The following is a 26,694-nucleotide window of genomic DNA, read 5'->3' as shown; positions in this document are numbered from 1 at the left end:
CGCTCCAACGACTCGGAGCACCCCGCTCTCCTTCACAGACGTTCACAAGCGCCAGGCCGTCGGCGCTGCCGAGGCCGTACAACCACGCCACCCAGCCGGCCACAAGGCACGACAGCCAGAGCGGGGAAGGCGCTGGGCGGAGCGAGCCCGGCCCCGCCCGCGGCCACACAGCCCGGCGCCGCCCGCGGCCGCTGCCTCAGCCCAGCCGGGGCTAAGGTAGGCGGGAGAGCGGACGGCCCCCGCCACGTGCAGCGCCGCAGCCAATCCCGATCGCCGCGGGAGCGCGAGACACCGCCCGCGTTGCCACGGCGGCGCGCGGGCTCGCCAGAGGGAGCGGTGTGCGCCGCGGCCGGCAGCCATGAGCGCGGTGCTGGATGTGCTGTGGGAGGACAGAGATGTCCGCTTCGACATCTCCCCGCAGTGAGTGTCGTTGCCCTGCCCTCCCCTTACAGCAGGGCTTTCGGACCCGCCCGGCGTCTGCCAGAAGGCCGAGCGCGGCCGCCATTAGTGGCGCGATGGATGCTGGGAGCATGGCCAGTGTGGCGGGGCGGAGGGCGGGAAGCGTGTTTTCCTGGCAGGGCGGGAAGAGCCTTGCGTGGCCGTTGGCACCGGGCGGGCCGGCTGGGGAGTTTGTGGTAGGTGGAGTCTAGTCGCCGTTTCCAGTCAATAAAAGAAAAAAATAAATAGGTTGCACACGAGAGGACTGAGGGAAGGGTGTTCTCTTCCCAGCCGCCTGTAGCGTTACCCGGCGCTGAGAAGAAGACCTTACGGTGTGCGTCTGAGGGGACGGTACCAGTCACTGGTAACAAGGACTCGGTGACCCTGCCGTGGCGTCGGCAGCCTGAGCTGACGGAAGCGGGCAGTGGCTCTGCAGCCTCTGAGGGGCCAGAGCTGAAGGGTTGTCGGGTACCTCCTGGTGGAGGCAGTGCTTCCGCACTCCAGTGGGCCTTGACCTCTGATGAGCTGTCAGCCTTCTCTCAGACATAAAACTTACGCTCGGCTTTCTGTGGCAAAACCCTGCATGGCTTCTGTAGTATGGAGCTACAAAATAGCAGCTAGTTGGTGATGATTTTGGGGGTGGAGGCTGAAAGCGTACCATCATGCTTCATCTCCTTCCTACTCGGTTGACTCTACTGAGAACACCCCTTGTCCCTCAGACATGTTGGCTGCAGTAGTTTTAGAAACTTGAAATTGCATTTTGGATGTTTAAGCAGTTCTGTCTTATTTTCTTGTAAAATTGTCGTGTAGACAGAGCCTGCTTTCGTATTTTCTTTAATGCTAATGTTACTATTCTTGCTACCTCCTGTATAATATATTTTGTGCTGTTCTGGTGATGTGCTGTTGACTCCATACCTAGTGTCTTGATCCTAATCTCCAGTAGTATCTCGTAGAATTCCCCTCCTGATAATGCATTTTGTTTCTGTCATGCCAACACACTGAAGAGTTTTGGCTGCTTTGCACAATACCATTAAAATACAACAAAATTTCACACTACATCTGTTATGTAATTAAGTGGTTAGACCAGTTAAATCAAGCAAAATTAAAAACCAAAACAAAACCCAACAAGCAAACCAAAACCCAACAAAAAACCAAACCACACTCTTTGTGGTAAATTTAGCAGAGTATTCCGCATGTCAGTATACATCTGATATTTCCTTTGCTGGCGTCTATTCTTTCCTGATCCTAGCTCCATTCCTTACGACCTAAAAGTACAGCAAGAGGCAACAAACGCTATCCATTAAAAATGATGTGAATGCAACTTTTTTGCTTTTCCCTCACATTTTCACACACTTTCTCCCTATTTTGGGATATAGTTTGCTTGGTCACACTTGCTACATAATTACTTAATTACTGTTATAATTTAATAATAAAGGTATTAATATTTTTCATATGCCAGATGCAGTGATAACAATTTCAGGTATATAATGTTGATTTCTGTGTATGGGTGCATATGTGCATTTTTCATTGTGTAGTGCCCTACGCAAAAAAAGGAGAAAGGAAAGTGAAGTGGGGAAATGGAAATGGCCTTCTTTTCGAGGATAAATCTAATCTATTTTTCATCAGGTAATTTTTTTCTTCTTTTTTTTTTTTTCTTTTAGACAAATGAAAATGAGACCTGGAGAGGTCCTCATAGACTGCTTAGAGTCTGTTGAAGATACCAAAGGAAACAATGGAGACAGAGGTAACTGCATACCCAGGGAAATTGTAAACTTTCTAATATTTAACCTTTGTTAAATGAAAGGTTCATGAAAGCCCTGTTTGGTTTCCACTGAACTCTGTATCAATGGTCTGTTGCAGAAAATAGATCCTGCCTGTTTCACAGATCTGTCTCCCCTTGGAGTATTTTCAAATAGGATCTCTTGTTCAAAGTTATAGGAAGGTGATAATCTTGTCTCGAGATCTGTTTAGAATTGAAAGTCTCGTAAGAATAATCTATTTATAAACACTGTGGTGATCTTTTGCTGTAATCCTGTTTAATGCTTAGTTTCTCCTCATCTGGTTTAAACTGAATCAGTGAGGAATATATATATAGTGTGCAAGATTATGAAGCTGCCAGTATGCTGAGATGACCCTTCCTGGGGTTGGATGTGCTGCTGTGTAGGGTACAGAATCGAAGAAATTTGCATGTGACATAGAGGGGTGAGGTTATTCATGAAGACAGCTGCGATAGTTAACTCACTGCTTTCCCCTTCTCCCTGGAGCAGTTCTGCACTGACTGTGTCTCCGCATTTTTGCCATAGGGAGGTGGATTTGAAATCAGTAACTGTTCTTGGTTTGGTTTTGAGGAATGCTGGTATATATTAGAGGTTGTTCCTTGCTGGATTTTCTCTCCTAGCATTCAAAAAAACCAAAAGCGTTTAGTGATTTTTCTGCTAAGGTGTCCTGTGCTTTTCTTCTTTTTCCTATCAAGGGGAAAGAATATTCTGGTGTTTCAAAACTAGAGGTATGGAATGGAATGGAACATTTAATTTAATCGAAGTTATTCAAATTAAAAATATCTACATTCTTTATTTCCAGGTAGACTGCTTGTGACAAATTTGCGGATTATTTGGCGCTCATTGTCATTGCCCAGAGTCAATCTCTGTGAGTATCATCTCCTGTTAAACAACTGCACATTTTGTTTCCTTTGTGGTGGCATGCTATTCTTTTGCAGTAGTATTGATTACAGTACAGAGTAGTAAAGTGTAGTTCTATTGCTCTGTAAAGTCCGAAATAAACTGTTACTAATGAATCTATTTGTAATATAGGAACTGTTATAATAATTCATAGCAAAATGTTAATATTCAATTTTAATCTCTCGGAATAGAAATTGAAGAATACTTCAGGCGTACTTTTCATTTACCCTATGTGGGATTCATCTTTTTTCTAGAAAGAAACAAAAGTTTGAGTTTCTTCACACTTTGCTTTACTCATACCTCTTGTTGCCACCTGTTTATTCACATTATGTATTGTCCTACAGTTTTTATTCCCCATAAGTACCTGCCTTTCCAGACTTACTATTGTAAGCTCTGAATAAGCTTCTAATTTTAACTGTATGAGTAGCTAGCAGGTCTACTCATATTTAATTTAATTTGCTGAAACAGGGGCGGGAGGCACTTACTTTGTACCCAGATTATTCCCAGTGCTTAATTCCCAATAGTCATTCAATATTGAAAATCTGTATTCTGTTCATAATGTATATAAACTTATGCCCTCTGCCTGTTTGCTTTTCTGCATTTGCTCATACATGCACGTGCATACAAATTTTATATGTATTTATAAATTGTTTGCTTGTTTGTTTAAGTTTTAGAATAGACATTTTTAGAGGAGATCACAAAGAAACTTATGGAGTAGTTCAGCCCTATAGAAGCTCAAGGAAGTCTAACCTATGGCTTTTAGAGTTTAAAATACTCTCTAGCTTTCAAGATAATGCATTATTTCTTACATAAGGGAATATACAGACACAAAAAAAATATTTTATTGAATGCCATTTTTGACCATTGCTGTTTCTTTTGGTTTTAGAAAATTTCTCATAAGCAACCTAGGAAGTAAGTCTTTTTCTGGTATTTTCATAAGTATTAATTCTGTAAAGACTGAATATTCTTATCTACATAACTGCAGCTACATCTGAGCCTTTGAAGAAGCAGAATCTTCCCAAAGCAAATTCTAGTTCTCCTTTGGTTTTTGGTTTTTGGTTTTGTTTTTTTTTTAACCTGGCAGTGCTACTATTGGTATCAGTAACGGGATTGTCATTGACATTCAGATTTACCCCAGCACCATTTTAGTGCATCCATTTGTTTTAGGAAGAACAGCTGGGATTGTTTCTGTTTTTATTTTGTATCAGAGCGCTACTGTAGAAGAGGCAAAGTGAAATTTATAACTTTTTTCCTTGTTTTTGTTTCTTCTGCACTTATACTTTCCATTTTGTTGCTTTTTTTCTTTGTCATCTCCTTAGCTCTTCTACAAAGTATTACATTGATGTAGAAAGTTTTATTTATAAGGGTAAAAATTATGGGCAACATCATGATGAAACAAACCTTCTTGAGGCAACAGTCAAATGCTGAAAAAGGGAAATTCTGATTAGATATTAGGAGAAAAAATGTTCACAGTGATGGCAGTCAAATAGTGGAACAGGCTCCCAGAGTGGTTGTGGAATCTCCTTCTTTGGAAATACTCAAAACTCAATTGAACAGTACCCTGAGCAGCCAGATGGAGTTGGTCCTGCTTTAGGAAGAGCATTGGACCAGACAACCTCCCAAGGTCCTTTCCAGCTTAAATTAGTTTTCGATTTTGTGATGAGGGCTCAGGCATTAACCACAATGTGTAATTCTCAAAAATAGTATCCAAAGCTGTGCTACACAATTCAATATTGTACTTTGTTATTTTGACTATAATTTTTTCTTGTTCTCAAAACTGGTTTTTTTTTTCTCCCCTGACTTTTAGCTGTTGGTTACAACTGCATTATAAATATAACTACAAGAACTGCCAACTCAGTAAGTTTCAAAAAATACTCTTTAAAATAATAAAAGAAGCTGTAATTAATTGTTTATACTTATTGCACTATATCAACAATAATCTGAAAGTTTACTTGCAAGAACAGTAGTAGAATAGTAATGGAAGTTTAGTTTTAAAAGTTGAGAGAGTTTTAAATTTCTATAGGATTGTGGGTTTAGTCAGTTTCCTAAGACAGTAAAGCTCATGTAATCACACTGTTTGGTGATTCTTCTTCCCTCTAGGTAAGTCAAGTACATGTTGGCTCATTGTGTCTAAATGTAACAAAGGTCTAAAGAGGCACTAATTTTGTGCAAGAAAGCTCTCAAATGCATAGCCTGAATTACATGCAACTGTGAAGCCATTTGTTTGTCTTGCAGCAAAGAACTAGCAGGGAGATTATGTAGATTCCCCAGACAGCCACATGGTAACAAAGCCAAAAATATTGTTTCAGTCATGATACTGCAAATGTATAGCAGGCAAGCTTCATTAGTTCTGCTGTTGATGGAACTGCTAGTTTCTCCAGAAAAACTGAGTTAAGATGAAGACAGCAGTAGATCAGTGGTAGAATCAGGATTACACCTTCAGATATACTATTTAGAACAAGAATTTAGAAAATATGTCAAGATTATTTATTGCCTGTACAGTCAAGCTACTATATTGTCAGAATGATAAATTTCATTTTTTTCCTTACAGAAATTACGAGGGCAGACAGAAGCTCTGTATATATTGACTAAATGTAACAACACACGGTTTGAGTTCATATTTACCAATGTTGTCCCTGGGAGTCCCAGACTCTTCACTTCAGTTATTGCTGTACACAGGTAGCATACTTAAAATAGTGTTTGTTCATTTACAAAATTCAAAGAATCAAATATGTGTGATTAATACTGTAGATGGATTGAGTATATAACTGCCCATATTTAACAATCAGAAAACTTTCTTAAAAGAGGAGAATACAATCTCTGGAAGGAAGGGAGAGAATGATCACAAATTCTAGTAAATAACTGTGCGTAATGAAAATTAATGTGTATTAATACCAGTCATTGATAACATGTTATACACCTTGTGTGTATAAACTATCTGAACAAATAAAAGTACAAAAGAGCCAATTTCAGTCTGCATTTTCTATCTATAATTTCTGTCTATAATAATTTCCCATAATTTTGGACCATGAAATGGAAATGAAGAGTTAAATCCTTGTCAAAACTCTAATTGGCTACAAAACAGTGGATGTTTCCCACCTAAAGATAAGTCATCTGAATGAATGTGTGCATAATACATTAACATAGGTTTCTGTTTAAGAGCTATGGATACTGACGTACATATATTGGATGTTTTTGACTTAACCAGCACTGAAAAATAAAGGATTCTTGATGTCCATACCATGTGTAACATGGGACCCAGAAGACTTATGCTTTGCAATAGGTGCTGGGAGATTACTATCTTAAAGAAAAGAAGGAAATAGTATACACATGAACAATACAGAAGATCAAAACAGATGTCAAAAAAATCCTTTTAAGTTTAAAGATAACTTCATTAAGGAAAGCTGAAATATAATGCTTTATGTTGATGAAGTTTTAATAGTACTCTCATTTTTGTGCAATGTGGTGATAAGAAAAGTTGAAAATATACAACATTTCATATTAGTGCTAAAACAAAGATAATAGAAAACACTGAAATGGTAACGTAAATTTTTTATTTTTTGCAGAGCTTATGAAACTTCTAAAATGTATCGTGACCTTAAGCTGAGAAGTGCACTGATTCAAAACAAGCAACTGAGATTATTACCACAAGAACAAATATATGACAAAATCAATGGAGTTTGGAATTTATCAAGTGACCAGGTATAGTGAAAAATGAGACTATGTTGACAAAGCAAAGTTAAAATGTTTTGGCTTTTATCTAGCTGTTGTACTACTATAGTTTTGTAACCTGAATTACCCTTCATTCAGTTCATCAGCTAATGCATGCAGAGAAGTTGATCCCATATATTTGCTACTCAGTACAACAAAGTGTCTTTTTGGCAACCTGAAGTCTATGTGACTCAGTTAATATGCAAGGAAGTAGATCTACGGTTCCTGTTAAAAAGATGTATTTATGAGTCTAAAGCTTTGTATCACCCTGAAAGACAATCATGTTGTTTCCAAAGTGCTCTGCTGAATATTTGTATGTTTACGTGCAGCTATGACCACAGTGTAAGACTATATTGTCTTCTGATTACTGGAAATTGAAAATACTGGAATAGGAATCTATGTCTTAAAACATGGAAGAATCAAGACTTTAAGGAAAAAGTAGAAAACATTTCCATTATTTTACAGAGCATTAGTTGCAAGTATTTCCCAGAGCCATGAAACAAAATGGGAGCTGTTATTTCTGTCTGTGCAATTTTAGTCCAGAGTGGAAACAGGATCCACCCTGACAAGCTAAAAAGTTCTTTCCTCTACATTCCCTTGGCACACATCTCCACAATTGCTTAAGTTTAACCCACATGCCATTATACTTATGCTATATGCCAATTCCAGATCAGTACAGTTAAGAACACTCTCAGATGCCTCATGTACTCCCATGAGGCCTGCTGGGCTGTGATTTGACTCGGCTGCTGTATCCTTTAAAGATTGGATCTTGCTTCCTTGCAATCAATAGAAGCATTTCAACAGGTTTTGGTGGGAAAGAATCAGGCTTTTATTGAATTAAATATGAAGCTGTATCCTGCTTGTGTTTAAATGGATAGCAGTAATCATTGTGTTTGGAAAAAAGTCTCAAGACTTCAAAGCAGTTCTAACATACCTTTTCTTTAATAGGGAAATTTGGGAACGTTTTTTATTACTAATGTGAGAATAGTTTGGCATGCAAATATGAATGACAGCTTTAATGTCAGCATACCATATCTACAAATTGTAAGTATCTTGGAACAACCATTTCAAAATGAAATTGCATAAGTTCAAGTCTTCAGTTAAAACTCCCAGCTCACCAAAATTAGTATTTCATGTCCCACAGTCAGGAAGAAATTTAGTCTTAGCAGCATCAACCACAGGGTAGATTTTTTTTTCCGTTCGGATTAACGGGGGGCTTTCATGGCCAGGTACATATATTGATAATGGCTTGTATTTCCAATTGTAAAATTATTTACTATGATGCTTCATGCCACCTACATACACTGGGATTAATGATCTGTGAACCTAATGTTCAGAAATGAACTGTTACCACTGCTACCAATTCTGATAAAAACACTTTTCCCTGAGGTTCAGGGGTTCAGATTTGTAAGAGTAAACGGGAGAGAACGATGGTAGCCAAACTTTCAGAACCAGTAATTGTGATTAGTACAGTGTAAAAATAAATAAATCAGATTTTTTCAAGTAATTCCAAAATTTTTAACAAACAATTTTTACCTCTTTACCATTAGCGTTCAATAAAAATAAGAGACTCAAAGTTTGGCTTGGCGCTTGTGATAGAAAGTTCTCAGCAGGTAAGAAGCTTTAATAGCCTTTTCTCATTGGTTACATTTTTATATATAACAGTTCTCCAATTCTGAAATGTTACAGAGCTACTTTTAAGTTACTTAAACTGTTCCTTCTGTGTGGCCTTTTGAACACAACTTTTAAAAAAGTCCTCTGCACTGCTTAAAATGTCTGTATGTTAAGGTCCATATGGCTATTGTGAGTTATGGTTTCTCTAAGCGAAGCGACAGTAGGCCAGCATGACTAGCTAAAATAAAGTAAAATAACTGTTAAAACCAGTGTCTTCTGACAGATTATCTTTGGGATCTAATTACTTCTATACTTAACTGAGACCACTATTTTTAATCTTTTTCACTTGTGTTTCTGTTTTGCTGGAAGAGACAAAATTATTTTTCTTCAATTTGACCTTAATCAGAAATGCTTGTAATGGTGATTTTTTTTTTTAAAGTTCAACTGACTTTATTTACTGTATCTGAAAGCTTCTTTAATAACAACATCAAGATCTAACAGACTAAACATTTGCTGAGTAGCTAGGAATAAATCATTAATATCACTTCTGAATTTCTCCCACCCTTGTTTGCTTTTGGTTTTCTAAGAAGTTTGTTCCCCATTTATATAATGGGCTAACAGTTCAAAGCTTATTTACCTCACAGAGAAACATTGTCATTGTTTTTATTTTGCCAATGTTTTAAGTGGCAGAATAAAAATAAGATAATACCAAAATACAGATAATGTTTTATCAGCAAACTGAAATTTGCTATCATTAAACTGCAAATCCCTATCAAGGGGAAAAAGTTGTTTAAATAGTAAGCAACACTAATAAATATGTGTCTTCTTTTTTCTCTGTTATATAGAGTGGAGGATATGTACTTGGTTTTAAAATAGACCCTGTGGAGAAACTACAGGAGGCAGTGAAAGAAATTAATTCACTTCACAGAGTTTATTCAGCTAACCCTATATTTGGAGTGGATTATGAAATGGAAGAAAAGGTACTCCACTCATTTATTTTAAATTAGATACAATAATGTGTTAACAGGAGTAATAAAAATACATTAAACATATTAGATAAGTGAATTTACTTACTTCAGTGTATTAATTTGCAGCCTCAACCTCTTGAAGACCTAACAGTGGAGCAGGTTCAAGATGATGTGGAAATAGAATCTGATGAACATACAGATGCTTTTGTGGTAAGCTGCTCCACGGAAGACTGAAAAATAAAGTAATTTTTGTTTGGTTATTCAACTGTAAGCAATGTACAACTGTAATCCTCTATTAAAGGCAAGCTGCAACTGAACTTTCTATATCTAAAACACACCTACATGCCTTTTACTCAAAATCCTGATTACTACAGGAATTTATTCTGTGCATGGATTTTTAATTTAAGAACAAACTATTATTCAAAATAAATAGTAGTAGATATTTAAACTAATAGTTGTATGTAGTTTCTCAACACATTAAGATCAGGAATAGCTTGAAAACCAGCAGTATAACAGGTCTTCCTTCTCTTGGAGCAGATTAATAGATGGTAATATCTGTATGCTCAACATTCATCTAAGATTCAAACTTGAAGGATTTTTAGGAAGGCAGCAATAATTTTGAGTCACTCCTGACAACCTTTGCACTCCTGACAATACCAGTTTAGAAAACTGTATTAGTATCTGTCTCCCAGTATTTCAGGAAAATTTACTTTTCAATGCATTAGGTTGCTTGATGACCTTCTTTCTAGGAGTTTGCATATTTACTGTGCAACCCAGTGACACCTGACTGCATGATTGACTGTACAGGTAGACTGCACATGTTTTCAAATGCTAGCCTTGACATATTGACAATTGACATGTTTTCTTAATTCATCTTTGAAATTTGGTAAATTAGCAGCGCTAGCACAAATTTTATTTCCACCTTCTTTTCTTTTGCTATAATTTAGTGATACAGATAAGCTCTTATCTCTTCCTTTCCCTCCTTTTACCTAACTTTTTGCCTTTTTTTTCCTTTTAATTTTTGCACATTTAAGACCTACCTTTTCTTTAAATGTAGATTCTGTTTGCTCTATTGGTGCCTTTGTCACCTGGATCAAATAGCTGTGCTTTGCATATTCTAAAACAAAAACTGGAAGCTGTAAATGATTAGAATGTGGTTGCTATAGGAGGCATAGATTGTCCAGGACCCAAGGAGTGGCTCCACACCAATATTCCATGACACTTCATGACTGTGATGCTGTTCTGTAGAGTCTTGCATAGCTTAAGATCCAGCTGAGCAGGAAAATGCTTTCTTTGCTGCCCTTTGCCAGTCCGTAGGGGCAGCTGAAGCAAGATCAGGCTCCTTTTAGTAAATGTGAAGATCTAGAGCCTGCTTGTTCAGATACTTCTAGAGCTGTGGATATTTTCAGAGATCTGATTTCCTGAAGAGTTTGAGCCTTAATTTCCACACACACAGAATGGGAAAGATTGTATCTCTTTCCCAGATCTCTATCTGAGAGTAGAAAAATTTGGTTAATTGCTCGGTGTTCATTTCTTAGATTGAGTATGATGTTAACTGAATTTTGATATTACTTCCGCATTTTAAGTTAGTTTTTGAAATTGAATAATAAATGCTGCTGCACATGAGGCAGAAAATGCTAGGATGCTGTCACTTTGCCTTCGTATTAACATTTTATTCCCTGCAAAGTATGTCAGTGTAACAAATGTAATAGGAAAATTTCCATCATAATAAACAAAGATTTTTAAATGGTAAAAATTCAAATATTGGTATTTAATGAAAAATAACATAATCACCAACTCCTGTTAGAACCCTTTTATAAATTATTTCAACATAGAAAAAACTCTGATCTTGTTCACAAAACAAAAATAAAACCCATACAGACTGGTTTGTTGAAGAAAACCTATCAAATACAATTTTGACCCTAAGGAGTTATTAGCAGATTTGGTTTTAGAACTTTTTTTTTTCCAAGGGTGCTAGTTCTTTTTTTCTTTCTTTTGCAGGCTTACTTTGCTGATGAAAACAAGGTAAGAACACCTTTTTACATACTATCAAATTCATGTTGTTAAAATGGGGTGATAAAATTAAAAAGTACCTTCTGCTTTGTTTTATTTTCTATCATATCTCATGCATTCAAAAAAGCAACATGATCGGGAGCCCATTTTTTCCGAAGAACTAGGACTTGCAATAGAGAAGCTGAAGGATGGATTCACACTCCAGGGACTCTGGGAAGTAATGACCTGATTTAGGTTGGCACATGTTTCCTAAGCAAGGAAAGACTCAGTTCTTACTCGGCTTGTGAGATCTGTAGAAGAAAACTTAGAAATACCAGAGTAGCAGAGAAAGAACATGCTAAAGCTAAAGAGCAGGCAAATATTAGATAATAGGCCCTCAGGATATGTCATAAAGGAAAGATTATTCAAAACCCTCGTATGTGTAAAAGCTTTGTGTTTACTGCATCGTTTCTGAAAGTAACAACCAGTATCTAATATAAGGAGGGGCAGGGCCTCAGCTGCTGGTGGCAGCCCTGCCCCCTGCAGGCATCACGTGTTCCACAAGCCCCAGACGCCCCGCCCTTCCTCTGGTCACATGGTACAAAGACCCAAGGAGTCCCTCCTCTGTCTGTCAGGCTATAAGGACTTGGAAGTCCCTACCTGCTACATGAATAGTGGCTGCCACTTTACTTCAGCTGCCATTATGTAAAATGCCATACCCCGTGTTTTCATACTGCTTTGTGATTGGCTGACTGCCGGTTTTGACACAGTCGTACCCCAGGTGTTTTCAGGCGTGTGATTGGCAGGACCAGCCACCTCATCCTGCTTCTGCCAGAAGGTTGTCAGAGCAGGAAGCCCCCTCCCCTAACAACACAGGGTCTGTCAATGGTGTTTCAGCCACCATTTTATGGCGGGTAGCCATCATTTTTTTTAACAACTCCATGACCCACGTGTTTGCATACTGCCCTGTGATTGGCTGCCAGGACCAGCCACTGCCTGCCATTTTACTTAGAAGTATGTCAGAAGAGGAAGGCTTCTCTTCCCACGTACACGGAGACCACCATTTGAGATAGGGCAGCATGTGGTATATGGTTTGATGCTCAATTTATTCATGTATTTCTATATAGTGATGTACTTTCCCATAATGGTTATATCTGAATCAAATAACCATAATTTGTGTATGTTGTGCAACATAGAAGTATCATATGCAGAACATTTTGTATCAAGGCATATTGGCTGTGTCATTGCAGCTGTGCTGTTACTGATAACTTTGACAAAAAACAATACTGTTCCAAATACTAGTTTTCATGTCTCATAATTTTGTTAAATGTTCAGCACATATCATTCTAGATACTTAATTGTAATCCAGATACCCTCATACAGTTTTTACTTTTTTTTCTTTTTTTTTTTTTTTTTTGGCTAGAGCACTTCTTTTAAGGAATCATCTAGAAAAAAGTGCATACACAAATAGCTTCTGTGTCTGAGTCATTAGACCTTCATGATGTTACGTGTTAGAGAGAAATGAGTCATTTATTGTTTAAAGGAAGATGCAGCTGTTACGTTTTCTAGTGAGATAAGACCTCTGTGCTATTTTCTATAAATGGAAAAAGTCAAATGAGCTCTCCTCTCAGCTGTTGTTTTAGCAGCTGACTGTTATAGTAAAGTAACTGTGGTGTGAGTATAATTGTGGTGTCTGTAGAAAATCTTTCAAGGCATGTATTTTAATGAGATACTGCGTATATTGAAAAGCAATCATGATTTCAATAAACTTTGATAATGTTATACCTCGTTGTAGATGTTGCATTCAAATAGTTGTGTTTTGATCCTGTTTCCATTACCTTCAACGAACGTTTTGCCATATGGGTAAAAAGCGTTCTCTAGATAGGCAAAATACAGTCCTTCATCAAGGTACATTAAACAACTTAAAATTTCAAATTTGTTTTGGATCTGTATTACTACCTTTAATAAAAATCTAGATGTTCCCAGTCTAAATTGTGAAACCTTCAACATATACATAATTTTTCTAAATTCACATTCACTTTTCAAACTACTTGTCTGATTTGAGGCTTTTTTAGTTTAAATTCAGATTTTTTCAGGTTTTTTAAATTACACATCCATTAAGTAATGTTAATATGGTGGATTACATGTTTTTTGTTTTCTGTTCTTCCTTTCCTATGTACTGTTTTCGATTTAGTTTAACAGCAGTTAACACCATTTCTAGTACAGTTGAATTTAAAAGGGTTGATATTGTCTACCAATTATCTGATATGAAGGATGGCGTTTATTAAGGGGGGGGGGTAGAGACTTCATCTTAAGTTATTTTTGAAAGCAGAAATTTACCTGAATGTGTATTTTACATCTATAAACAATAGGGTTTTGTTTGCAAATAAATACAACCAAATGGCTATTAAGGAGAAACTCAAAACAAATTTCAAAGTCTTATTATCAATATCTGAAGAAATTGCAGATGTGATATGGGTATGTAAAAAAATAATCTTAGAGCATAGATAATTGATGCAAAGTTCTGGATTTTTAAAGTATCCTTATGACTGCAGCAATGAGATGAACAACTCTGAAAAAGTGAACAGTAGTTGAAACTGACAACTTGATTAATAATATTTCTATTTCAGAATATTTGGTAACATGTGTATTTACAATCTTGCTCATAGCTGTCTCACTGAGGGTCAGATTCTGCTGTCCTTACTCATGTCAAATAATTTCTTACATTGCATGTAATCTCATTGATTAAGTGTGGAGAATGATGGCAAAACCTGACCATAGTGACTAAAAGCAACAGTTGCTTCTTTCAGTCTTTGACAGCTGTGAGAGCAACTCTGTTTTTTTTCCAAACCATCCATCCTAAATTCCGACCTCTAAGAGTATGTACCTATATTTAGCTAGCAAGATTAAGTTGCGGAGGCATCAGGCAGGGCAAAGCACATTGGTCTGCCTTTTTTACAGACAGACCTTTGGGCAGACAACAGCTAAAGCTTTCTGCTCCCTCCCCTTTCCCAAGTATTTGCGAAATGGATTCCCAAAGGGAACTCACTGAAGAGCTCAGACTTTATCAATCCACACTTCTTCAGGATGGTCTCAAGGAACTCCTTGAAGAGAAAAAGTTTATAGATTGCTCTCTCAAAGCTGGTGACAGAAGCCTGCCTTGCCACAGATTGATTCTGTCGGCATGTAGCCCTTATTTTCGTGAGTACTTCTTATCCGAGCAAAATGAAGAAAAAAAGAAAGAGGTAGTTCTAGATGACGTTGACCCCAACATCCTGGATATGATTGTCAAATACCTTTATTCAGCAAGTATTGATCTTAATGATTCTAACGTGCAAGATATTTTTGCTTTGGCCAGTCGCTTTCAGATCCCTTCTGTATTCACTGTGTGCGTCTCCTATCTTCAGAAGAGGCTTGCTGTTGGTAACTGTCTGGCCATCCTTCGATTAGGTGTTCTGCTTGATTGCCCAAGACTTGCGTTTTCTGCCCGTGATTTTGTTTCAGATCATTTTGTGCAGATCTGCAAAGAAGAGGACTTCATGCAGCTTGCCCCGCATGAACTTATCTCAGTTATTTCACCTGACAGCTTAAATGTAGAGAAGGAAGAACTGGTTTTTGAAGCAGTAATGAAATGGGTCCGAACAGACAAGGAGAACAGAGTAAAGAGCCTGGGGGAAATTTTTGACTGCATACGTTTTCGTCTTATGCCAGAAAAATATTTCAAAGAACATGTTGAGAAGGATGATATAATTAAAAGCAACTCAGACCTTCAGAAAAAAGTAAAGATTATTAAGGATGCTTTTGCTGGAAAACTGCCTGACTCTAGCAAAAGTACAGAAAAGTCAGCCAAAGGGGAAGTGAATGGCGACGTAGGAGATGAAGATTTATTGCCTGGCTACCTAAATGACCTTCCCAGGCATGGCATGTTTGTCAAAGACCTAATTCTTCTGGTTAATGACACTGCTGCAGTAGCTTATGATCCTCTTGAAAATGAGTGCTACCTAGCAGCCCTGGCAGAACAGATTCCCAGAAATCATTCCAGTATAGTCACCAGACAAAATCAGGTCTACATTGTTGGAGGACTGTATGTGGAAGACGAGAACAAGGATCAGCCTTTCCAGTCATACTTCTTCCAGGTATAAGCTTATAATTGTTGGTGCAGTAACAGGTGCTTATAAGAGTTACTGAAAAGTATTCTGAGTCTCTGCAAGTTGTCTAGTCTCTCTGTACGGTCATTGGAGAGAAGTATCTATAGAGAGCTATTCCTGTCTCAGCGAGATAGATGAAACCAAGGGATTTGCATCTTCTCTTTCAAGACCAAGCCCCTGGTGAGATCTCAGAAAAGAGTAAAAGGATTAGTATATTATATCTAGGCACTGGCTTTCATTGTTTAAGGCCCAGATTTGTAATGGTACAGATGCCTAAATTTAAGCCTAATGATGTTTTTGTAAAATACCTTTTGTGAATTCCTGTTAACTTACGTGAAAGTTGAGTGCTTAGCTGCTTTAGATCTAATGAGATGTCTTTCTTTTTTTGCATATGAAATATTTTTATGACAGCAGTAATATGCATATTTTAAATGCCACTTTTGTCACTAAAATTCCAGAAGTCCTTTTGTCACATCTACCTTTGAAAACTAAAGGGCATTCTAAAATACGTAATTTAGAGGTACAAGGTGGTGTTCTTGGCAAACTGTCAATGTCAGTATGCTAAATACCATGTTTCAACCAAGAGCATAATTTTGTATCTTTGTAAAGCTGTGTAAATATAAGGCTGATTAATACAAACTGTAACTTCCACAACATATTTCAGAAAAATGAGCAAAAATACAATTTGGCATGCTTACACCATAAACTAATTCTGTTGTGTTGTTAGCTACCTGGCTATGTGCTTTGGGAGATATTTAAACCATATCATGATGAGTTATGCAGTATGCTGCTGGCCATGACCTGTCTTTAAGCACATTTGCGTAAAAGAGTGAAAGTAGGTCCTGTTTCAATAGGGAATAAAGCAAAGTGATAAGCAGTGATAGAATTTTAAAGCCTTCAGATATTTAAAAATGCAAATATTAAGTGTTTATAGGAGTATGGCTCACTGATTTCACACAGTGAAAGAGTTGGTTTCAAGCGTTTGTTGTATCTATGAGAGGGAAGTCTTAGTTTGCTAGAGAGGGATTAGCACTGCTTCATTTCCTTATGTAGGTGTAAAATGCTAATCACTGAAGTGCAAAACTTGTTACAGAAATATCCTTCTAATAGAAATACTGTGTTGATGTCATAATGTATATAATCCAAAACTGAATAGTCTAAGTCTCGGGCTACTAGAAAGGGGCCTCTGAAAAACTAAACCTCAACACTGATATTAAAAATGGATGAAGTTTTCAGGATCCTACTTTATATGTCTACATCTGTTTCCTGAAATCCTGCTCTCTTGCTTGTCAACTTTAAGCTGGCTTGCTGCTGCTACTGCCTATAGTTAAAATACTTGCCTGCATTACCCATGTGGCTGTTGTTCCTTCTAAAATGTTAATGTGGTGCCAAACCGATTTTCACTTGCTCATCTCCCTTTCTCCACCAGTGAAGCACCTGTTAGCATTTTATTTGGTAGCTAGCAACTCAGAAGGAAACAAGGCTGCCACCAGCTCAAAAATGCATGACTAGCTTATGCCCTATCATCAGTAGATATGTCATCTTCAAGACTGATTCACTAAGCATGCTGTGATCTGTGATGGGTATGTCTTCTCCTCATTAGGCCACCCAGATCCAGCTGCTGGGCCAATCCATGTCCATGAACTAAATTTCACTGCTGCAATAAAACTTCCTGTCCAGTAGGGGTGGTGTGTCGAATTTGGGAGAGGCATTTTAACATGGAGACCTTGAATGTGGAACATACTTCTGGAAAAAGGATGTCGCTGAGCTAAACCCAGATCTGATTACTTTGACTGAACTGTCTCTTGCTTTCTATCAAAGGCCTTTACACTCATGCAAACTCACGTTTTACCTTCCCTTCCTGTACATTGTGAAGCAAATCTATATGCAATAGAAGAGAGAAAATACTCTTTTTGAATGTTAGAAAGCATCCAGGTTCAGTTGTAAGTTCTCAGATCAAAACAAAAATTAAGCACCACAGATCTAGGAAAATATTGTCTTGTTTTTTCTTTTGTCCTCCTTCTGTTGCTTCTCCTCAGGTGTTTTCAGCATACTGGATGTGAATTGAGACAGCTGTGAGAGTACTTCAGTAGGCATGACACCGATATTATTGCCAATGGAGCTGCACAGCTTGCCTTTTTTGCTTAGGAGTGAAATCTTTATTCATTGTGCCTTCAGAGATCTCAGGAGCTTTTGAGGGTATTTGTGACAAAACACCACCTCTTTTGCTCTAGGGATTGCCAGAGAAACATCTGTGCCATTTGCCGTGTAATACTTCCTGATCATTAAGAGGAACGGTGTCAGGGAGGATGCCTGGCATCTCTTGTAGTGATGAGCGCAACCAGCTAAATGTATAGCTGTGGAATAGCAGGAGTGTCTGCTCCCTTCAGGCAGGAAGAAGAACAACTTGTTCTTTTCAGCATGGGATGGGGAACCCAGAGAGTGAGGGACCTTTAAACAAGAAAGAAGAGCTTAATAAAGAGGCAAAGAAACTCTGAGGACGAGTAATGGTGAGCAGATGCAAAGAGAGCTGTGTGGCATTGACTCTGCTAGGTCTCAGCACCACGAAGCATGGGTGGGTAGAAGTCATTCGTTAGCCACACTGAGGGAAGGGTAGGTTGTTCAGGCAAGCAGACGAGCTGTTGAGAGACACTGAGTGCAATTAGATTAATTTTGGGGAACAATGTTCGTTGTGTGGATTTTTACTATTTGCTTTTCCTAACACTTCCTGTTCTGATGCTCTTTCAGCTGGATAGCGTCGCTGGTGAGTGGGTTGCCCTTCCTCCACTGCCATCAGCCAGGTGTCTCTTCGGGCTGGGGGAGTCAGACAACAAGATCTATGTAATTGCTGGCAAGGACCTTCGCACTGAGGAGTCTCTAGATTCAGTATTGTGTTATGATCCTGTGTATGTTTAAAATTTAATTATGCCCACTGAGGATATGTAAATAGCCCATTGTTAGTTGAAAGAGCATAACGGTGGTATTATTCTTGTTCCAGGGCAATGAAATGGGGTGAGATCAAAAAACTACCCATCAAAGTATATGGCCATGCTACTGTCTCAAACAATGGATTGATATATTGTCTTGGTGGAAAAACTGATGATAAGTGAGTCTTTAAGTCTTTTCATGACAATTTATAACATTATTTGGTTGGTCCTTTATAGATTATATGTCCTCACGTTCAGAAATCAGGGTTTTCCTTTTTTATATCTCTGGATTAAGGTTGCTAACAATTTGACAGAGGGGAACAGATTATGGTATATAGAATATCTTTTTCATGATAAGGTAAAATTGCATATAAATCGTAATCCCAAGTAGTTATTTTAATGACCATACTTATTTCCAAGGCAAATTTTACTTACCTTGCAGACACATTAGTAATATATAGCTGTGAGGACCCTCACTGAAAGTATTATTTCCTTCCAGACAGAAATACTTAGGTGCCATGGAATTGCTGTGTCAGTTTTTCAAATTTTCTGACCAGTGATGCCTGTCACACCTTAATGGGTATAACATTAGGAAAATAAAGGTTTGCACTCACACTGAGCATGTGGTGGTAATTTTTCAGTGTTTGTATAGGGGACAGTTAAGATAGATACAAACTTGTCAAGTCAGCTAGAACAGCAGCATAATCTTTCTTTTATAACCTTTGTCATACATTCCTCCACAAACCCCTCTGAATAGAATATGCTGGGAAAGGACGTTGTCTTTCTCCTCTAAGGTACAGTGAAATTGCTGCCCCGTGTAAGCAGCATTTAACATTTGGTTTAGTTCTATGGATGTGATTAGTGCTTTGTAGACATGCAAAAGTTCCCAGATTAGATACAAGAAAGGGTCTCATGGAGAAGAAAGAGGTGTTATACACTGCACAATCCACCTCAACTAGGTCTCACTTGGAACAAGCCAAAAGTTTGTTAAAAATGATCAGTTTTTCTTTTTCCTCCCCAGGAAATGCACTAATAGACTATTTGTATACAATCCCAAGAAAGGAGACTGGAGAGACCTGGCTCCAATGAAAGTGGCTCGCTCGATGTTTGGAACAGCTATCCATAAAGGCAAGATTGTCATTGCAGGTGGTGTCACTGAAGAAGGCCTTACTGCATCTGTTGAAGCTTTTGATCTGACCACCAATAAGTGAGTGCAATATTCAAGCTATTTTTAAGCAAGTGTTTCATCAGCTAGGCTTTTAGCAGCTCTGAGGTAAGAGTGACAAAGGTGTTCAGGTGCCTATACTCCCACTGAGACACTTGGTCTACATTCACATCTTTAGCAACAACAGCAGCAGCAGCTTAAAGAGTGCTTATCTCTGGCCATTTTTCCTGCCCCCACACGCATTTTCTATGCTAGCGTAGCTACATCGCAAACATGATCAAGGAGCTCATGTAGCAAAAATAATCCACCCTCTAATATTTTAAGTCTGATTATTTTCCCAGTTTAGTTAACCACACAGCCACATAAACAGGTGTGCTGGCATAATAGGGGAGAAGTGGGAGAGATGGGCAAGGGCCACACCAGGTAGTTGAAACAGTACTGGCACTAAATGTGAAACCCCAGCAAGAGAAATCAGGTGCCTGAACGGGATTAGCTGAATGTCCTTCGGGTATGTGGCCTTGGGATGTCTTGCTGTTCACTTACCTTGTCACAGCAAATACCATTTACCACTACTAAGTGACAGGTGGATAATTCAGCTTATTTATTTAATATGAAAACTCCAGGAAGACTTTCAATTCTAAGTGCATGCTCTGAAATACTATAAAGAAAAAGTAGTGACAACAGAGAGTAAGCCATACCTGGAATTAGCTTACTTCTTTGGTCCAGATACTTTCCAATGTTCTTCCTCACAGCCAGAATCTTTTGCAGTCAGCATCCCTCAAAAGTGTATTATCTTCCAGAGGTTTATCTGTATCTGTGTCTTTCTACTGTTAATTTTCCTTTTTGTTACTTCTGTTACTTTTCCTTCCTATCATCTTTACAAACTTTCATTTAAAATAGTATCAGTAAAGCTTTATTATGATAGCTCAAACTTGTAAGTGGTCCTGGATGCACCTTTATTTTATTAATGAGCACTTCTATTGTATATAAACACATTTGGCTGTGCTGCCTTTACTGACAGGTGGCATTGCAGCCATCAACCTCACAACAAAAGCTTTAACTTAAATGGATGCTATTCCAAAGAGACTTGCTTATAAAATTTAACAATACAAAATGTGAATTATGCAAGTAGTTCTATGAGGAAACTTTGGACTTTACACCTTCTATAGAAAGCAAAGGAAAGCAAAGGTCATTTTGTTACCATGATGTTTGGCGCATTCTTCTCTTCCGTTGTTCAGAAACATGTGCAGCTTGTGGTCCAAAAAATCTGCAGGTTCTTGTCTTGGTTTACTCTGTTTTGTTACAGTCAAGTCACACAAGTGAGAGAGACAAATTAGCCTATTAGTTTTGATGTTGACATTATCCAGAAGTGGGATGTCTGTATGGTTGATATGTTCATAAGTGTGAATTGGCAGAAAATTTGAAATTATGCTAATGAGCTCCAGTAACTTTTTTAAACTCAAATTACTATGTCAATGCCACTTGAAACGAATTCATTTTGGAAACTATAGGGAAAAAATGAGAGTAGCTGGGGAACAAGACATCTGTATGAAGCATATTACTGATGATGGGACCACGTGACCTGTAAGAAGTGGTCTCTGGGAAGAGATGTCATGGTGTAATTCCATCACTTAAGACTTGCAGGAAGTCCCTGTGGGGATGGAGACACTGAAACTCACTGCTGATAAATCTCAGATTTTTTTCCTTTTACTAAACCATTCACTCAAGTGGTCCTTGGTACCTGAATCTATGTCACCCAGAGGTGTATATTAGTGCATCCAGTTTAGAGTATTTCTCATGGGTTTGTTTAACTTAGGTTTTTCTTTTCATTTTTAGGTGGGAGATTATGCCTGAATTTCCCCAAGAGAGAAGTTCCATCAGTTTAGTCACCTTAAGCGGAGCTTTGTATGCTATTGGAGGCTTTGCAATGATTCAGCTTGAATCTAAAGAATTTGCACCCAGTGAAGTCACTGACATATGGAAGTAAGTTTAATTTTAATTACGCTTTCCTGGTGGAAAGCCATATCTAAAATTGAGGTCTGTAGACACCGCAGGGTAAAATTAGTTTTCTGTTTAACTCTGGAAATGAACCATAGCACAGGTTGTAAAGCACTTGTTGACAGATAGAAACGTTTGTCAGAAAGTAACAAATAAACATGAGACTTGAATCTAATGACTACTTCCATCTACTAATAATTTGAACAGTCTGAGTCATGATCTTCAGACTCTCTTACTCTTTAAAAGAGTAAGTTGCCATATCTCTTGTCAGGTTTAGCCTTGTAAGTGTACCATAAAAACATTCTGTTTCATGACATTCTTACACAGAAAAGCCTGTATACGCAGAGGTTTGTACATATTTATGTGTTAATAGTCAAATGAGTAATTGTTCCAAGAGAATCAGAAATCCCTGTCTGTGGTAGGTTGACCCTGGCTGGGTGCCAGGTGCCCACCAAAGCCACTTTATTACTCCCCCTCCTCCGCTGGACAGGGGAGAGAAAATATAACAAAAGGCTCATGGGTCAAGATAAGGACAGTTTAATAAAGTGAGAGCAAAGGTCACGCATGAAAGCAAAGCAAAGGATGTTATTCTCTAATTCCCATCAGCAGGCGATGTCTAGCCACTTCCTGGGAAGCAGGGCTTCAGTATGTGGAGTGGTTGCTCTGGAAGATGAAAATGCCCCCCTTCCGTCTCCCTTCACTTAGCTTTTATATCTGAGCTGACGTCATATGGTATGGAATATCTGTTTGGTTAGTTTAGGTCAGCTGTCCTGGTTATGTCCCCTCCCAAGATCTTGCCCAGCCCCAGCCTGCCATTGAGGGGGGCAAAAATGTTGGAGAGACAGCCTCGATGCTGTGCCAGCACTGCTCAGCAGTAGCCAAAACACTGGTGTGTTATCAACAGGTTTCTAGCTACCAATCCAGAGCACAGCGCTACGAGGGCTGCTATGGGGAGAATTAACTCCATCTCAGCCAGACCCAATATGCTATCTCCTAGATTTTTTTTTTAAATCTAAATCACGGTAGCAGTGAGGAAACATCACATCTTTGCTGTGACTCTTCAGTTGCTAAGGTAAACTGAGGAGTTTAAGTGGCAGAAGGATAGGAAGGATTCCCAGAAAAAACACCTTTATATGTTAGAATCTGAAGGAATTCAGAACGGACACTTCAGACAAGTAGGAAGCTTTTATAGGAGTAATTAAAGTATGACACAGGCCAGCAACAAGCTTTAAGGACCAGGAAAAGGACAGCTCACGTGCACAAGAACATCTTTCTGTTCGGTTCTAGAGGACAAAAGCAACCTTTTGTGGCATCCTTCAGCACATGGTTGCTACAAGCCTTTGCAACATGTGGACTATCCTCCTTTTCATGTATGTGTGATGAAGCATCAAACTCCAATTTTAAGATGCTATGTTGTGACCTTATTTTGTTCAATGCAGGTATGATGATGAAAAGAAGGAATGGATTGGCATACTGAAAGAGATCCGATATGCTACTGGAGCCTCCTGCCTGGCTACACGCTTAAACCTCTTCAAGTTATCAAAACTGTAAACAAAATGCTGGAAAATTTGATATGGTGAGGGAGTTTTGATAGGCCTTTCTGGTTTTGTTGCATGAAAATATCCCCAAATTGTACAGTTTTGTAGCAGCACACTAGTTATACTGTTAACTGTTAAAACAGTTCATCTGTCTGTCCAAGTCTTAAGATATGTACTAGGTAACCAACAACAACTGATTTCTTGCCAACGTTTAAAATCCTCAAGAATTCTAACTAACGTAGATTAGAATAAATGAAGATTTCAGAGAGAACTCCATTTTTCACTCTGTGAAGTTGCCAACCAAACTAGTTAGACTTCCTTACACTCAGACAATCCAGGATATTGGTGCCTTATCCTCCAAACAATGCCCATGAATTAATTGTTAAGTTAAATACAACTAGTAGGTATCTAATTTTATTCTAACTGGCTGTTTGTACAGCCCTGATTTCCCCCTTCAGCATTTTATGTAAATCCTGCATTCATCAGACATATCTTGAAAATATTTTCATTAGAGCCTTCTAAAAATAATTTAGCTTGGAATTGAAATGCATATTGAAAACAAAAGTGGCTTAATACTATGTGGCCTAAGAAATGCCAATCTCAGCTAAAGCTGTACTAGTAGCCAGACGTGTGAAGAAAGAGAGACAAGTTCACAGGGTTAATAGCGCTACTGTTTCACCTACTATGTTTAGGCTTCTGGTAACAAGGATTTTCCACTTTTTTATGCTTTTATATTTATTTCCAAAGCAAGTATTTTATGGACATTTTTCTCAGAGAGCTGAGGCCATTAACAAGCGTTCATGAAAAAGTCCTAGAAGAATTGATCATCAGCAAGTACCTATGGCAGAGAGGACTTTTCCATCTAATACAGAGTTGATGCATTTTGATGTTGAAACTTTTAACAATTAAACTTTGTTTCAAAAACTATGGAAGTATCATTTATGGTGTCTCTTCTAGTGATCAGCTCATCATCACTGCCATATTGACAGGACAGATTTCTTGGTACTGCCATTGCCCAAAACAGCACTCGGTTTTCTTAAAGTAGAGCATGCCCACCATTTTCATAGAGAATCTCTTCAAAGGATTTCTCTGTTGAATAAAGAGGGTGTCCTAAATCTAAAGGATGTCATAAATCTTATGACAATTGATATAGCAGGAAAACTGGAAAAGAAGCCCACCACACCTGAATGAATAGCAATTCCAATTATAAGATGACCCCTTGCTTTGCCTTCCTAGGAGACAGAGGTAAACATACAGCAAAGGCAGAGCTGTCATAGCTCATTTTCAGTATGTTACTCTATACTGGTATTTAATCTGTGGGACATCTTTTGTTTTCCCATTTAGTAGCCAAATCTTTTCATTGGCTCCAGTTAAATCACTGGTTTATACGAGCCCATCTGCTCTAAACCTTGCCAATTTAATTTAGAAAGAATGACTGCAAAGGATCAAAAGCAGCACATTTTACTGAAATACTCTTAAATTTTGCTTTTTTTAGATGCCCTTTCTGAATCCACTCATAGCAATTTTTAATCCTCTTCCCATTGTGAATACTCGTAACTTTATCCATACGTAACTTGAAGATACCTGGCTTGGCACAGAGTGACTGCCAGATACCGGAAAAGCAGGGTTCAGCTCAAACACATGACTATCCATGACTGATCACTTCAGCCACAGCCACTGCCACCTTTCTTACGCTGCAGGATTGCTACTTGAAAGCCATCCGTACAGGCAACAGCCCTCTGACTTGTAGCCCACCTTCTGAGATCCTAACTTCTATTTATGATTTTCTTCTCCATTTTATACAAAATATAATGTGCATATAGTCTTTCTGTGTGCTGTGCCTTCAATGACATTACCTCAAAGCAGTCGTCTTCTACATCTTGGAGCCCTTGTCTGTTTGATAGCATAAGCAAACAACCATCTACTAGTTTTTTCAGTGATCCCACAAACATGAGGGGTGCCTCAGGAGGAAAGCACCTTGCAGCTTAGATCAGTTCTGTTGGTTTTTCCTGGCTTTTCGTTAGTGTCCTGATTTGTATTCAGTCAATAAAAATATTTTCTTCTACTACTGATTGAGTAGTAAAAAAAAAAAAGCAACAGCCAGATGCATAACGGTCAATTCAGAAATGCAGTTGCTTACCTCTGCCAGGTTTCAAAGGAAGTGGTAAAAAGAATGTCTATTGCTTCTACTAAAAAGGCAAGAAAACATATACACATTGTGTGTGTGAAGGAGATGGGCACAGCTAGCAGTCATCATGACGTAATGGCAGCTGTAGTCACAACATGGCTGCCTCTGAAAATGGGCTGATTTGCAGAAGTATGACCACTCTACAGTTACTGCTCTACAGTGAACATTATCCTGGCTGTTCCTCTTTTTCCTTCTACATTTCAGTGTCTTATGCCTCCTGACACAAACCCTGGCTGAGTGCGGTCACAGGAAGCCTGGTAACTGGCAGATGTTTCTGAAACGTGATAAATAAACCAGCAATGTTTTTCACCACCAGTAATCAAGGTGGTTGTCGCTCTCTGAAGGCCATTCTTGGTTTCAATTTTCAGCCTAATTTTGCTCTTTTATACACTGTCTTATTTACAGAACAGGCACGTTAGATGGTTTGTCTAAATTTATTTCCATTAGCAAGGGCTAGTCCAATGCATAATGCCATAATCATAAATTTCATTAATTATCCAGTTGCTAGTAAGTGCCTATGTCTGACATAAGCATTATTTTCTCCTAATCTTGAATAAATCTTTCAGGTACCCCTTCCAAGTTGCATTTAACTGGAGTACAGGTGATTCAAGGGTCTGGACTAGGTGCCAGACTGCTAGAACTAGTCTATCTTTTAAGTACATGAAGGTGTTCTGGAAGGCTCAAGACGTACTTTTTCTGCACACGCCACATCATGGCAGGAGAAGCAGCTGGAGGTTCCTCACCACACAACACCCTCCCCCGACACAGTCACCCACAGTACCTCTGTTCTGGAAGATGGAAACAGAATGGCTGCAATAGCAGTCCTATTCTTAGTAAATCTGCATTTCAGTTTCTTGGTTTCACAGTACAGATACTGTTGATCCCTATTGCTCATTCTGACACATGCTGGAGGACAGACAGTTTCCAGTAGATCTGCTGCCTCCTCTCTCACAGTCAAGAGTATTTCCAAATTTTTCTTTGGACAGTTTTATGCCTGGCTAAGCCTCTGTGCTATTTATTTAGGAGATAATAATAATGTAATTTTATAGTAAAACTGTCACAGACTCATGTACTTAAAGAATAGCTTCCAGATAATGGGAGATTTTAAGCATCCTTATCACATCTTCATGGCCCATTTCGACCTGCCTTTTGCAATCGCTAACAAATTGAGGATTAAGCCTCTTGACACCTGATGCCCCACGGCAAGCCCTGGTCCAGCTGACTCACAGATAAAGAGGTTTTTGAAACTAAGTATTCCAGGATTACAAGAAGTTTAATGGTACATAAAGTGTTTGTATAAAAAAAAAACTTTTGACTGCATATCTGTCA

At 38.5% G+C, this 26,694-nt stretch overlaps 2 protein-coding genes across 2 annotated transcripts; both read left to right on the top strand.

Annotated features, from left to right (window-relative positions):
• Positions 1-344: 344 nt before the first annotated feature.
• Positions 345-11,763, top strand: BBS5 (Bardet-Biedl syndrome 5). Its single transcript, XM_010567195.1, has 12 exons — positions 345-420; positions 2,100-2,182; positions 3,019-3,084; positions 4,924-4,973; positions 5,668-5,795; positions 6,683-6,818; positions 7,776-7,871; positions 8,378-8,440; positions 9,287-9,421; positions 9,536-9,619; positions 11,411-11,434; positions 11,550-11,763. Exons 1-12 carry the CDS (start codon positions 359-361, stop codon positions 11,649-11,651), a joined length of 1,029 nt encoding a protein of 342 aa, XP_010565497.1. The 5' UTR covers positions 345-358; the 3' UTR covers positions 11,652-11,763.
• Positions 11,764-14,354: 2,591 nt separating this feature from the next.
• Positions 14,355-23,738, top strand: KLHL41 (kelch-like family member 41). The gene is made up of 6 exons (XM_010567184.1): positions 14,355-15,537; positions 18,298-18,455; positions 18,548-18,655; positions 19,498-19,683; positions 21,478-21,624; positions 23,079-23,738. The coding sequence occupies exons 1-6, from the start codon at positions 14,428-14,430 to the stop codon at positions 23,188-23,190; spliced, it is 1,821 nt and encodes a 606-aa protein (XP_010565486.1). The 5' UTR covers positions 14,355-14,427; the 3' UTR covers positions 23,191-23,738.
• Positions 23,739-26,694: the final 2,956 nt, after the last annotated feature.

This window comes from Haliaeetus leucocephalus, unplaced genomic scaffold, assembly GCF_000737465.1.
Source record: "Haliaeetus leucocephalus isolate CR32 unplaced genomic scaffold, Haliaeetus_leucocephalus-4.0 Scaffold1, whole genome shotgun sequence".
Classification (NCBI taxonomy): domain Eukaryota; kingdom Metazoa; phylum Chordata; class Aves; order Accipitriformes; family Accipitridae; genus Haliaeetus; species Haliaeetus leucocephalus.
This window is presented reverse-complemented; position numbering and strand designations above follow the sequence as displayed.

Excerpts from the sequence above, each read along its gene's own strand:
- KLHL41 (XM_010567184.1), top strand. The coding sequence starts at position 14,428 with ATGGATTCCCAAAGGGAACTCACTGAAGAGCTCAGACTTTATCAATCC. Across the intron at positions 18,456-18,547 it reads GTATTGTGTTATGATCCTGT|GGCAATGAAATGGGGTGAGA; the intron begins GTATGTTTAAAA and ends TTCTTGTTCCAG. Across the intron at positions 19,684-21,477 it reads TTTGATCTGACCACCAATAA|GTGGGAGATTATGCCTGAAT; the intron begins GTGAGTGCAATA and ends TTTCATTTTTAG.
- BBS5 (XM_010567195.1), top strand. The coding sequence starts at position 359 with ATGAGCGCGGTGCTGGATGTGCTGTGGGAGGACAGAGATGTCCGCTTC. Across the intron at positions 6,819-7,775 it reads GGAATTTATCAAGTGACCAG|GGAAATTTGGGAACGTTTTT; the intron begins GTATAGTGAAAA and ends TTTCTTTAATAG. Across the intron at positions 9,422-9,535 it reads ATTATGAAATGGAAGAAAAG|CCTCAACCTCTTGAAGACCT; the intron begins GTACTCCACTCA and ends ATTAATTTGCAG.